The 14,961-nt window shown below is 39.1% G+C and overlaps 1 protein-coding gene across 3 annotated transcripts in view; it reads left to right on the forward strand.

The window, feature by feature from the left end:
• NDRG3 (NDRG family member 3) overlaps nucleotides 1–14,961 on the forward strand; it is an 83,399-nt gene that overhangs the window by 61,808 nt on the left and 6,630 nt on the right. For all 3 annotated transcript variants that reach the window (XM_068565375.1, XM_068565377.1, XM_068565376.1), the window contains 3 exons: nucleotides 10,096–10,199; nucleotides 11,320–11,385; nucleotides 11,506–11,557. In XM_068565375.1, coding sequence (XP_068421476.1) covers nucleotides 10,096–10,199; nucleotides 11,320–11,385; nucleotides 11,506–11,557 — 222 coding nt within the window. The remainder of the gene's footprint in view (nucleotides 1–10,095; nucleotides 10,200–11,319; nucleotides 11,386–11,505; nucleotides 11,558–14,961) is intronic.

Here is a 14,961-nt window from a genome sequence, read left to right on the forward strand (position 1 = left end):
GGCATGCAAACTCTTAGTTGTGACGTGCATGTGGGATCTAGTTCCCTGACCAGGGATCAAACCCAGGCCCCCTGCATTGGAAGCACGGAGTCTTACCCACTGCGCCGCCAGGGAAGTCTCCTATGAACATTTTTATATGTGTCTTTTTGGACATATGCTTCCATGTCTCTAAATATGCATATATTTCCACTTGTTGATTTTTCATTTGTAGGCATTATCTGTTGGCATTTCATTATGAAAGATGATTTCTCTCATATACACATACACACCGACCCCATGACACACGTTTGTGTTTTCCACCGCTTCATCCTCCCAATATAATGTAATTTGGATTAGATCAATTTCCAGGATTTAACACTAGCATATAAATGTTATTCAGAGCTGAGCCATGACAGATTTCTTTTTCTGTACATTTCCCCTTTACCAAGTGACAGTGTTAGAATTTTTAAGTAAAGGCCACTGGGGGGACACTGCAAGGTGATAGTGGCAGGAAGACACTTCCTTTCCTTTTTAAAAAAAATGTAGGACTTCCCTGGTGGTTCAGTGGCTAAGAATCCGCCTGCCAATGCAGGGGACATGGGTTTGAGCCCTGGTCCGGGAAGATCCCACATGCCTCAGAGCAGCTAAGCTTGTGTGCTACAACTACTGAGCCTGTGCTCTAGAGCCCACGAGCCACAACTGCTGAGCCCACGCGCCTAGAGCCGGTGCTCCGCAACAAGAGAAGCCACCGCAAGGAGAAGCCCACACACTGCAATGAAGAGTAGCCCCCACTCGCCGCAACTAGAGAAAGCCCATGCGCAGCAACGAGGACCCAACACAGCCAAAAATAAATTAAAAAAAAAAAATTTAGCCCAAGAACCAGGGGTTGCCATACAGAAGGCCTGGTGACACTCATCTCGGCAGTCTTCAGGTCACACTTTCTCCATCCTGTGGGCTGTTTCCAGGGTCCAGTCAGGAGACAGAAACCACACACTTTGAGTTGAGAAAATTTAACATAAAATATTGTTAACTAGTAGAAGGTTGCTTACTTCTCAAAGAGGTGAAATAGGACTCTCAGGTGTCCAAAAGTAGCAGGTGGAAACCAGCAGCTACTCCTAGGCAGAGTGCATGTGAACACTCAGGGAACTAAGGACTTAGTTGGGCCCACCCCCACCAAGCCTGAGAGTCATGCCTCTTCAAGGAAGGTAAGGTTTCCACAGAAAGTACAACCGGCCAGGAGTGAAAAATCTTGCCAGAGGGTGAGGGCCGTAACTGGTCCATAGAGCCACTCACCAGATGAGGGAGACATTTGTCTAAAATAAGGTCTGAACAGCTGCAGAAGCTCCAGAAGCTGCAGCTGGATGGGGGAGAACCTGGGCCTAGGGTGCAGCTACAGCTTTTCTACGAGAATTCCTGACACCTTGAACCAGTGGCTCCTGTGCTAAATTTTAAAAAGGGACTGGCAAACGGAAAATGTTTATGCATTCTAGCTCCAGTACTACAAAGAACAGTGGATCTGAGGCTGAGGGTAACTGGAACAGGTTCTTTGCCCAATGGCTAGTGATCCCTGTCTGCCCGGATTTTATAAGGGTGGATCACTGAAAGGCCTGTGTGCACCAGGTGAGGCTTATCCCTTGGGCGATTAGACTGGGCCATTTCCTTGGGGAGCCCCTGATGCCAGCAGCTTTAGGTCTTTTCTCTGGGACTGGTCAGATTCCCCAGATAAGCTTTGAGGTTACACACCAGACACTAATGTTAGTATTCTTGGAGCCAAGTTCAGAAAAAGACAGAGAGCCTCAACATTCAGGCTTTAAACTTTCACTTAAACTTCATGTTTTCAGTATGGTGTATCTACCCATCTGGGCCTGTGGTCTTCCAGATCAAAGACCTTGTGTTTTGTCATTTCCAGAGAATAGACCTTCAGTCTTCTGGGGTGGGAAAAGGGAAGTCCCCCAGAATGCAGGGGAGGGATCTGGAGCTCTGGCTGCTTTTATGCTTTGTTCCCATTGGACCACAGGTGCAGATAATTAGAATGATCATAGTCTTTGGTTTGTAATACACCCTCATCATTCATTGGTCCATGCACATAACCCACTTTTATTTAGTTAATTATCTAGTTATTTTTAATAATGTAATAAGCACCCAAGATATTACCACCCAAAGCAAAAGCTAGGGTTTGACAGTAACCTGCATCTAACTAAATGATACTCTGAATTAACCTGTTCCCCTGCTTTTCTCACCCTGAGGAAACTATCATCTTTTATCAGTCCTTTGTTTTCCTTTATGATAGTCTTACTGAATTTATATGTGTTCTTTTACATTATGTACATATTTCTAATTATAACAGGATATTATGCTGATGTAATTTGGGGAACTTTTTTCACTTAAAATTGCCAAGATTTATCCACATTACTGCTGGATGACTGTGAACAGTTTTGTATATGCCTCCTGCTTTATTCGTACGAAAGTCCATCTTGGGTGTAAGTTTAGGAGTGGAATTGCTGGGTCTTAAGTGTTCATATATCATAAAATTCACACTTTGAAGGTTTAGTGGTTTTTAGTGTATTTATGGAGTTGTGTAACGTTGCACTATCTCATTTCAGAACTTTTCCATCACCCCAAAAAGAAACACCATACCACTTAACAGTCACTCCTTATTTTCCTTCCCCTGTACCTGGCAACCACTAGCGTACTTTCTGTCTCTGTGGATTTGCCAATTCTGGACATTTCTTAAATGGAATCATATAATATGTGGCATTTGTGTCTGACTTCTTTCACTTAGCATGTTTTTGAAGTTCATCCATGTTACAGCATGTAGCAGTACTTCATTCCTTTTTATGGCTGAATAATATTTCAGTGTATGGATATACCACATTTGGTTTATTAGTTGATGGACATTTAGGTGTTTTCTACCTTTGGGCTATTATGAAAAATGTTGCTATGAACATTCATATACCAGTTTTTACATGGACATATGGTTTTCAGTTTTCTTGAGTGTATACCTAAGAGTGGAATTGCTGGATCACATGGTAGCTGTGTTTAACGTTTTGAGAAACTGCCAGACTGTTTTCCAAAGTGGCTGCACCATTTACTGTCATACCAGCAAAGCATGAGACTTCCAGCTTCTCCATATCCTTGCCAACATTTGATGTTGTCTGTCTTTTTGATTATAGCCATCCTAGTGGGTGTGAATTAGTGTCTCATTATGGTTTTGATTTGCATTTGTTTATCTTCTTTGGAGAAGTGTCTATTATAATCGTTTACCCATTTTTTAGTTGGATTATTTATCATTTTATTATCAAGTTGAAGATTTCTTTATATGTTCTTGATACAGATCTTTAGATATATGAAATGCAAATATTTTCTTGCATTTTGTGGGTTGTCTTTAACTTTCTTGATGGTGTCCTTTGAAGCACAAAAGTTTTTATTTATTTATTTTTGTTTGTTTAACCTAATGAAAGCATCTTTTTTTGTTTGTTTGCATTTTATTGGGGTATAGTGTTGATTTACAATGTTGTGGTAGTTTCAGGTGTACAGCAAAGTGAGTCTGTTATACATATATCCACTCTTTTTTAGATTCTTTTCCCATATAGGCCACTACAGAGTATTGAGTAGAGTTCCCTGAGCTGTATAGTAGTAGGTCCTTATTAGTTATCTATTTTATATGTAGTACTGCGTATGTGTCAATCCCAGTCTTCCACTTTATTCCTCCCCCCACTTACCCCCCCAGTAACCATAAGTTTATTTTCTACATGAAGCACAAAAGTTTTAATTTTGCTGAAATCCAATCTATTTTTCCTTTTGTTGCTTTCACTTTTAGTGTCATATCTAAGAAACCATTGCTTAATCCAAAGTCATGAAGATTTACTCCTATCCTTTCTCGTAAGATTTTTATAGTTTTAGCTCTTAACATTTAGGTCTGTGGTCTATTTTGAGCTAATTGTTTGTACATGGTGTGAGGTTGGAGTACCAGTTCATTCTTTTATATGTGAAAATCCAGTTGTCCCAGTATCATTTTAAAAAAGACTTTTCTTTGTCCAGTGAATTGTCTGGGCTCCTTTGTTGAAAACCAGTTGACCATAAATGTAAGGGTTTATTTTAGAAGGCTCATTTTTATCCTATTGATATTTGTCTAGCCTTATTGCCAGTATCACAGTGTCTTGATTACTGTATCTTTGTAGTAAGATTTGAAATAGGGAAGTGTGAGTCCTCCAACTTTGTTCTTTATCAAGATTGTTTTGGCTGTTTTGGATTCCTTCCATTTCCATATGAATTTTAGGGTCAGCTGGTCCATTTCTGCAAAAGAGCTAACTGGGATTTTGATAAGGATTGTGTTGAATCTGTAGATCAATTTAGGGAGCATTGCTATCTTAACAGTACTGTTTCAATCCATGCACATGGAGTGCCTATCCAGTTATTTGGGTCTTTTAAAATTTCTTTCAGCAACGTTTTGTACTGAAGTCTTCCCACTTCTTTTGTTATATTTTTTCCTAAGTATTTTATTTTGGGGGTGCTATTATAAATGGAATGCTTTCTTAATTTCATTTTTGAATTGTTTATTGCTAATGTATAGAAATACAATTAAGTTTTGTATATTGACCTTGTATTCTTCAACCTTGCCGAACTAATTTATTAGCTCTAATTGTTTTTTTGTGGATCCTTAGGATTTTCTACATACAAGATCATGTCATCTGCAATAGACATAGTTTTACTTCTTCCTGTCCAGGCTGGATATGTCTTATTTCTTTTTCTTGCCTAGGCAGAGCTTTCTAGGCCCTGGATAGAACCTCTGGTACAGTGTTGAATAGAAGTGTTAAGTGGACATCCTCATCTTGTTTCTGATCTTAGGGGAAGCCATTCAGTGTTTCACCATTAAGTATGATGTTAGCTGTGGATTGTTCATAGGTGTCCTTCATCAGGTAGAGGAAGCTCTCTTCTCTTCCTAGTTTGTTGAGCACTTTTATCATGAAATCGTGTTGGATTCTGTCAGATGCTTGTTCTGTATCTATTGAAATGTATGTGTGACTTATGTTCTTTATTCTTTTAATATGGTGTATTACATTTATTGATTTTTGTATGTTGAACCAGCCTGGCATTCTCTGGATAAATTCCACTTGCTCATGGTGTGTAATCCTTTTTATATGTTGTTGCATTTGGTTTGCTAGTATTTTGTTAAGGATTTTTGTGTCCATATTCATAAGAGATATTAGTCTATAAGTTTCTTATGTGGTCTTTGTGTGGTTTTGGTATTAAGGTAATACTTGGCCTCATAGAATGAGTTGAGAAGTATTCTCCCTTTTATTTTTTGTAAGAGTTTTGGAAAGATTGCTGTTAATTCTTTAAATGTTTGGCAGAATTCACAGTGAAGCCATCTGGGCCAAAGTTTTTCTTTATGGAAAGTTTTTATATTACTAATTTAATCTTTGTTTCTTCTTGAGACACTTTAGGTGGTTTGCGTCTTTTTAGGAATTGGTCCATTTCATGTAGGTTATCTAATTTGTTGGCATACAGTTATTCATAATATTCCCTTATAATTATTTTTATTTCTGTAAAGCTGATAGTGATGTCTCCTCTCTCATTCCTGTTTTTAGTAATTTTGAGTTTTATCTCTGTTTTTCTTGGTCAGTCTAGCTGACTAATTTTCGATTTCATTGATTTTCCCCATTCTTTTTCTATTCTCTCATTTATTTCCACTCTCATCTTTATTATTTCCTTCCTTCTGCTTGCTTTAAGTTTCCTCTCCTTTTTCTAGTTTCTTAAGGTGGAAGGCTAGCTATGAATTTGAGATCTTTCTTCTTTTTTAATACAGGAATTTACAGCTGTAAATTTCCTTCTAAATATTAACATAGCTGCATTCTATAGGGTATTTTCATTCATTTCAAAGTATTTTCTAATTTCCTTGTGATTTCTGCTTTGATCCATTATTATTTAGGAGTATGTTGTTTAGTTTCCCAAATTTCCTTCTGTTATTGATTTTTAATTCATTTCACTGTGGTCAGGGGATATTCTTAGTATTTCATTCCTTTTCAAATTTATTGAGACTTGTTTTATGTCCTAACTTGGTCTATCCCAGAGAATGTTCCATGTACACTGAGAATAACATGTATTCATTCTACTGCTGTTAAGTGGAGTGTTATATAGATGTCTGTTAGGTCTGGTGGTTTATAGTGTTGTTCATTTCTTCTATTTCCTTGTGATCTTCTGCCTCGTTATTCTATCCTTAATTGAAAGTGGGGTATTAAAGTTGCAAACTGTTATTGTTGAATATTCTATTGCTCTCTTCAATTCTGTTTCTTTTTGCTTCATCTGTTTTCATTGTTATGTCTTCCTGATGTTATGTCTTTTTTTTTTTTTTTAATATTTATTTATTTATTTATTTGGTTGTGCTGGATCTTAGTTGCAGCAGGCAGGCTCCTTAGCTGTGGCATGTGAACTCTTAGTTGTGGCATGCATGTGGGATCTAGTTCCCTGACCAGGGATTGAACCCGGGCCCCCTGCATTGGGAGCGTAGAGTCTTAATCACTGCGCCACCAGGGAAGTCCCGGATGTTACGTCTTTATTAAACAGGACTTTGAACCAGTCATCCTTTGTACCATGTTTACCCTCTGCTTGCAGGGAGAACTGGTACGGACAAATCTTGGGCCTTTTCAGGCTCCTTGGTACATGATCGCTGACTTTTTTCACTTTGCCCACTGCCAGCCTAGCAGCCTTATTGAGCCTGTTAAATGAGTGATTACAGTCTTCCTTCTGCTTTCCCACTTTCAAAATGTTATTGCTGTTGTCACTTTTCTTTGTTGTCTTTGTTCTTACGAGTTTATGGCTTATAAAGAAAAAATTTTACTGTTATTTTTATGATTTTTCTGGAAGGAGTAAAGCTGTATTTTAATCCAGTATCTTTAATTGGAAGTTTCAAAGACCATGATCTTTCCACTGCATAGTGCTAGATAGAGTGAGTACTTTCCTGAAGACAAAGGATGCATGGTTTTGACTGTAGACCTTAAAAACCAGTTCACAGAATTTACAAAATTCCATGCTAAGTGCATTGGGAGAGACAAATGTATATAAGATATGGCCCTTCTTCTCCAGGAGCTCACTCTGTGGAGAGATGAGATGTACAGAAATACTGCTATAGCACATGTAAAAAGGGATAAGTAATAAGAACTATTGATACCTTTCATTGAACATCTACAGATTTCAGACAGACGTGTTATGTACATTAAACAATTCAATCTAATAATCTCACAATGGGAATTGTATTATTCCCACTTTACAGGTGAAGAATGAATTGTTTTATACAAGGCCAGCAGCTAATAACATATCAAGGGAGATTTGAAGCCACGTGTGTCTAACTCTGAAGCTTTCCTCTTTCTACCATGTCAGGGTATCTTAGGAGAGGCCCCATTAGGGACCTAGAGGAATTCAAAGGCAGGAGAGGATCAAGGAAGGCTTCGAGGTGGAGGCATCCCAGCTGGGCCTTGAAGGATGGATAAAATTCAACATTTTAGAATTTGGGGGGAAGGGGATCATTACAGGAAGGGGGAATAGTTTGCTCAAAAGCCAAAGAGGAAGGAATTATAAGATACATTTGGGGGTTTTAAATAACCTGGTGGGAGACTTAGTGTAGGATACCTGCGGGAGGTTGATTAGCCAAAACATCGCCTGACCTGGAAGAATGAGGCCCTGAGGTGTTTGCATTGGAATAGGGGAAAGCTAAGAAGGGAATTTTAATGATTTTTGCAAAGTAAGAACATCCTCACAATATATATATAATGTGTGTTTAATTAAAAATGTGTGAGGTCACAGCGGGTTGTCACAAGGCTGAAGAGTTCATTTAAAATTTAAGCAAGCAAACACATGTATATGGAATCTAAAAAAAAAAAAAAAAAAATGGTTCTAATGAACCTAGGGGCAGGACAGGAATAAAGACGCAGAGGTAGAGAATGGACTTGAGGACACGGGGAGGGGGAAGGGTAAGCTGGGACGAAGTGAGAGAGTGGCATGGACATATACACACTACCAAATGTAAAATAGATAGCTAGTGGGAAGCAGCTGCATTGCACAGGGAGATCAGCTCGGTGCTTTGTGACCACCTAGAGGGGTGGGACAGGGAGGGTGGGAGGGATACGCAAGAGGGAGGGGATATGGGGATATATGTATATGTATAGCTGATTCACTTTGTTATACAGCAGAAACTAGCACACCATTGTAGAGCAATTATACTCCAATAAAGATGTTAAATAAAAAATAAAAGTAAAAATAAATAAAATTTAAGCAAGCAAATGCTTGTATTGCTCTTATTGCTTTGAAATGAAAGCAAATTAGTTTTCTAAACGTTAATAATCTCATCTTCTCTAATAAGAAAAATACCCCACAGTGATATCCTCTTTCTTATCTACCAAATTAGCAAAAGTCAAAAAGTGATCATTTGTACTAGCAAGCATGTGGGAAAACAGGTAGTATAAATAAATGAGGTGGCTCCATATATCCTGATAAGGAATGACGACCTCTGCCGTACTTTTGAGTGGAAAAGCACAGTGTAGAACGGTACGAGTAGCAGACTACACTTTGTGTTTCAAAAAAATGTGAGTGGGGGGGTGCAATTTATACATAACAGCTTTTCCTGAGAAGTTCCATTAGCACTTAAGCCAGTTTTACCCCTTTTATACCAATATCATTCCTTCTCTTTTTTTTATCTCAAACTTTCCTGCTCAAATTCCCCTTCAGACTTTCAAGGGGGAGTTGGATAGGTCATTTCATCTCTTAATTGCCATGTGGTTCATTTGTTGTTCACTTTTCGTAGTATCTTCAGCATTTATCACATTTCCTTGGAATGGCTCCAGTGCCCTTTAGTTTCAGGTAGCCTCTGATCCAGTTGGTAAGTTTCCTACTGTATTCTTGGCTCACTTTACCCATATAGTAGTGAGTATGCAAATACACGTTCTCCTTATCTCTGTTTCTCTACAAGGCTTGCTGGTGGTGACCTTTACACACTGCTTTAGATTTACTGACTCTCACTATCCCTGATACATTTCTTTCCTCCAGTGTAAACATTTTCCGTTCTGCTTAAAACTATTTACTGGGGGGGGGTGTGTGTGTGTATACCTATATGTACACATATGCTTATGTACACAAAAACCTAGCAGCTCATTCTGGTGGCCTCCAAGAAGACCAGACCAGCAAGATAGGCACCACTGGACAGTGGGTAGTGGGGAGGGAGATTCTCTTTTTACTGATACACCATTTTGTTTCTCTTGAATTTTATACAGGGAATATAGCCAATATTTTATAATAACTTTAAATGGAATATAATCTATAAAAATTTTGAATCACTGTGTGGTACAACTGAAACTAATATAATATTATAAGTCAATCCTACCTCAACAAAAAAAATATAGTATTGGTAATAAGAGTAAATAAATGATAAATTTACTTAATAAAATATTATAAATGGAATGTAATATGTAATTCTACAATGTATATTATTAAATGATAGTATATAAATAGATATTATACCCATTATATTGATGAAGATACAGATAAGTTAATTATGCAGATTTATGGCTAATAAGAGAAATGTTACTTTCCACTTATTTTATACTTTACAGTCCATATAACTTTTCTTTTTTAATTTTTAAAACAGCCCTGGCAGGTAGCTGGTTATTATCTTTATTTTACAGACACTATCTATTTTTATGAGAATGGCAGAACATGAATAAGACACAAATAAGGAAACTAGGCTTCCGAATGGTTAGGTAACCTAAGTTTCACATCTAGTACTTGAATCCAAGTTTAGTGCAGTTTCCTCTGTGCTGCAGGGAAGGGTATTCAGAGCATATCCCCAAGTTTTTGTGCTTGATTTGGAGTTGATTACCGACCTTTTCCATCATAGATTCTTTGTTGCCCTCATTCAACACAGAATATGGCACTGAACCAGTCTGATGCAAATAAGAAAGAAGCCATTCAGCCTACCAGTACATAAGTAGGCCCCCCAGGCTCTGCCCCATCTCCCATCATGGGCAGGGAGCTTTGGCTTTGGGCATTGAGAATGCAAACCAAACAAGATAGACTTGTACTGTAGCTCAGAAATTCACCTGTGTCTTCTTTTCATTGTTCTAGGAAGAGTTGCAGGCCAACCTGGACCTGATTCAAACCTACAGACTGCATATTGCCCAAGATATCAACCAAGAAAACCTACAGCTCTTCCTGGGTTCCTATAATGGGTACAGTTGTTTCTGTTCCTTCACTTAAAGGCAGACTAGGTCTAAGAAGATAACGGATATCTAAGAGAGAAGGAGAAGAGGAAATAAACTACTTCTTCCAGTGTTGTGTGATGGGATTGCTTTCGTACTTTTCACCACAGTAGAAGGGGAAGGGGCTTTCAGACAGAAATGAAGACAGCTTTCAAGAGCAGTGCATGAACTGAAGGCTGTTTCAGGCATGTGCAACTACCAGTTGTACTTTTAAGATATTTTGAGACCAGAAGTACCTAAAGTTGTGTACACACACAAAACACACAAATTGAGGTAGCACAGAAAGGTGCATGTAGAGGAGGCAAAGAATAGAAGTCTTGGGCCCCAATTCAGTCTCTCTGCTGGTGTCCTGTCATCACGCAGAAGTGACACACGGAGAGAAGCTTAATTCTTATCTTGGGACCAGCTTCTCCAAGGTGAAAATGTTAGCCCCTTTTAGCTTTCTGGGTACGTGGAAAAAGATTGAGGAAACGCGTCAGCTGTAACTTACCCAGAGTCACACAGCCAGTCAGGAGCAAAGCCAGGTTTTGAACCCAGTCTCTCTAGCTCCTTCCTCCGTGTAACAGAGCCTCCTTATTTTTTGTTGAAATCAGAAAGGTTATTAAGTACTGCACTAAACTGTTAGTTACCAGGAAAATGTTCCCCCAAAAAAGTTCCCCTTGGACCTCCATGGCGGTCCAGTGGTTAAGATTCTGTGCTCCCAACGCAGGGGGCACGGGTTGGATCCCTGGTCGGGGAAGATCCTGCATGCCACGTGGTGTGGCCAAAAAAAAAAAGAAAAAAGTTCCCCTTAAGAAATTATTCCTATAAACTAGTTGGAAAATTGAACACTTAAGACTTGAGGATTTCAACAGCATTGCTATTGAGTTTTGAGGTTGCCTCCTTTTAGCATCCTGCAGAGTCCCTTTTTCCTGCTCTGTACCACTCAGGATGCCACTGAACAAAGTGCACAAGGGCCCCTTCCCTCATCTGTGTGAAAGAAAGATAGTTTTCAGATTTCTTGATACATTTTGGTTTTCACAACCAGGAAGTAACCTGAGTTGCCATGATTTTACCTGAAAAGTGCATTGATTCCTTTGTGTTTCTCTAGACGCAGAGACCTGGAGATCGAAAGACCCATTCTGGGACAAAATGATAACAAATCAAAGACATTAAAGTAAGTCCCTCAGTCTCCCCCACTGCATTGCTCCACATCTTTGCCTTTCATAGACAGAGTCATTTTCAGTGGAGTATATGTGCTGCTTGCTGAGCGTCCTCTTATTTTCCCTTTCCCCAGGTGTTCTACTTTATTGGTGGTAGGTGACAATTCACCTGCAGTTGAGGCTGTGGTAAGTATGTCCTGATGTTGTGAAGATGAATAAGATGAAATGCAATAAATTGTGTGTAACACACTGCTGACGCACTAGAAACAGTTGGTAGGTACTAGTTTTTGTGATTTCTCATTACACAGACCAGGGTTTGCACTTTGTTACCCAGTTTGGAGGAAGAATTCCTCGTTGATCACTAGGTTTCATCAGAAGGGATCAGGACTGCCCTTGACTGCTTTGGGTGGTGGAGCTTGCTCTGTGGCAAGCAGTACAGGTAAAGGCCACTGGCTTATCGTCAGACTTCTGACAGCCTTGGCCTTCTGCAGCCACCACAGATATAGAAGCCTGCTGGGAGCCTGTATACTTTCCTCAGGCACGTAGCACACTGGCAAAAAAAATATGTGCTCATTGTAGAAAATTGGTAAATAGGAGGACAGGAGGAGAAGTCATGATCCCGTTACTCAAAGACAAGCCATTATGTTTTTCTTTACAATAGATGGGATGATACTAGCTATACAGTGTTTTGGGACCTCATGACTTAGCACTGTTGAGAGCATTTTTCCATACTATAAAGTCAGTATGTCTGTATAATATTCAGTCTTATAAATATACCCTTGTTTATGTAACCTCATTCTCCTGTTGATTATTTCTGATTTTGCACCATTAATAATGTTGCTGTTGAACATCCTTATAGAATCTTTGCCTGAATCTTTGATCATTTCTCTGGGATGAGATGGACATAATGTGTCAAAAATCATAAACCTCTGTAAGGTTTTTAATACATTTTGCCAGATTCCTTTCCAGAAAAGACATAACAGTGTGTTGCCACTGCCTACGTATGAGAGTGCCTGTTTCACAGCATGCTGTTCAGCATTGGACTTTTAAATTTCATTAGTAGTTAATTTGATTAAAAATGATATCCCACTGTTTTAATTTGCACTTCTATAATTACAGATGAAGCTGACAGTTTTTGATAAGTCTGTTATCACTTGCTTGTCTTTCCCACAGCATATATAACTTAAGTATCTGCATGAAATTATCTGGTTTTCTTTGGCCTACTTCACTTCCACTCTATTTAGAGCAAAACATTAGGAAGTAAAGCTTTTAGAAAAGGAATCTAATAAATAATCAGAGATGCAGACATAGATGAGAAGGTTGGTGGGCAGGGGGAGTGTTGGTAGGGTGAGATAGATGTAACAATAGAATATATTCACACTTCCCTGAATTACCCTGTAAAACATTCCGTGTCTAGTGTGAAATACATAGTGTGGCTTGAGCACAGAGGCAAATAACTCTCAACTCAAAAAAAAAAAAAAAAAAAATCCCCAAAGGTAATAAAGTTACAGTGATGATCTCATCAAGAAGGAGTTTTGTAAAGGTCAGTCTTTTTTTGGCTAAAAAGGTAGAGATACATGCTACAAAATATCTATAAAAAACATTTTTTCATAAACATGTGTTTATGAAAATAGTATCGTTTATAGAAAATACCCTTAATCAGAATTCTCTAATAATGCTGAGTTGCCTTTTGGAAATTACATGGACTTAAAGCAGCATTACCAATTATTTTTCAAGATTGTGTAAGCTGGCCAATACAGATAAGATCTTTTTCTCTTTCTGATTTCCACACCTTCAGTGTTTATAGGAGAAGAACTTCAGGAACCCCATCTGTACCACAAACTAGATGCTCTTCTAGACACATTGAAAACCAGCTCCCCTGCCAGAGCCTTTTATCCCATAAGTTGGTAGGGATTAAAGGGCTATATCCATGCATGGAAGAGCAGGAAGAAACTCCACAAATTCTGGCCACTGTTGCTAGCTATTCTTGCTCACATATTCATTCAGCATCATTTTTTGAGCATCTCCTATTCTCTCGGTGCTGTGGAGAACACAAAAATGAATAAGACGGAGTCTCTGCGCCTGGAGCTGGGGAGAGAGTAGACAAGTCAAAAACCAACGGTTGTTCTTGGCCTACCAGAAACTGAGACTTCTTATAAAGTTACAGAAATTACAGAGTGATGAACCAAGAAAAGCATGCTTTATTATATTAAATACAGACTTGGGAGTTCATTCTTCCAGAAAATATTTATTGTATATCTACTGTGTTCTCAGCACTGTGCCTGGCAGTTAGGGATCCGGTTTTTACATTCTGCCCTTTAGAGCACCTTCTATAGTAAGTAAACGGGTACATTTGTTTGTCACTGCCTGCGTTGTCATTTGTACAGAGCAAAAACCTTGATTTGGTGATTCTGGCTTTTAGATCATCCTGTGCTTTTAGAAGAGTTTTGAATACCTACCCATCAGCAATCCCCAGAGTAAACGTTCAGCTGGGTTACTGGTTCTTGCCTAGGTAATTTTAATAACTCCCTAACTGGCTCACTGCCTCTGCAGTCTGTCATACAGGCCACTGCTGGTTATTTTACTAAAACAACTCACATCCTGTCACCCCAGAAACCCTCTGTGGCTTTTTGCCTTCCACAGTCAGTTCAAGTCTTTCCAACCTCTCCCCACGGTGCATCCTCACGCCATGCTTGTCTCTGTAACCCCACACATGCCCTGCACGCTCACTTCGCATCCCCTGAGTCTTTGCTTATGCTTTCCCCCTGACTCTGGAAGCCTTCAAATGCCCACCCCTTCTTACTCTAGCTATAGAAATTCTACTCACTCTTCTATTCTCACTCAGCTCAGAAGTGAAATTTTCAAGTGATCTCATTCTGCCTCATATTACATTTCCACCCCACTAGATTCCATGCTCTTAGCGCAGTGTATTATATGTGTGCTTGGGCAAGCATGTGTAAAGAAGAGATCCAGTTAATCAAGTTAACCATAAAACATTGTTGAACCTGGAGATTATCTCCCCAGAACATTTTCTTTGAGGCCCCTGCCTTTGTGGATACAAAGGTATGAGATACCATACATGTAAATATACAAGGTTGTAATTCTTAATTGTGATGGCTGCAGTGAGAGAAAAACCGTAGAGAGTTCAGCTTTACATGGGATAGCCAAAGATCTTGAGGCAGAAGAGAATCAGGGTGTAAGGAATGGCAGACCCACTACCTCCAGGGCACGGGAAAGGGGTGAGAAATGGGCAGGGGAGGGGTATAAGGGCCAGTCATAAGGGCCAGTTGTGCTGGGAAGTCATCAAGACCCCAACAGGTGAGGGCCACGGTCCAGTTCACTTTTTAAATTAGGTAACTTGTCCCCATGTTATGTAGCGAGTAGGAGGAATTAGATTCAACCATGTAGTCCTTTAAAGACTCTACTTGTAACGGATTCAGAAAATGAACTTTGCCAGATTTTTAGATCTACTAAGAAATATAAGATATAAAGTACTTCATATAAATATGTCTCCCACTTTTGTATTTTGGTAATTCGGCTGATTCAGCCATCTCCAAATGAGCCATTGATCTTGGAAGATCATTCTCATG

The sequence above is a fragment of the Eschrichtius robustus genome, chromosome 16 (assembly GCF_028021215.1).
Source record: "Eschrichtius robustus isolate mEscRob2 chromosome 16, mEscRob2.pri, whole genome shotgun sequence".
Taxonomy (NCBI): Eukaryota; Metazoa; Chordata; class Mammalia; order Artiodactyla; family Eschrichtiidae; genus Eschrichtius; species Eschrichtius robustus.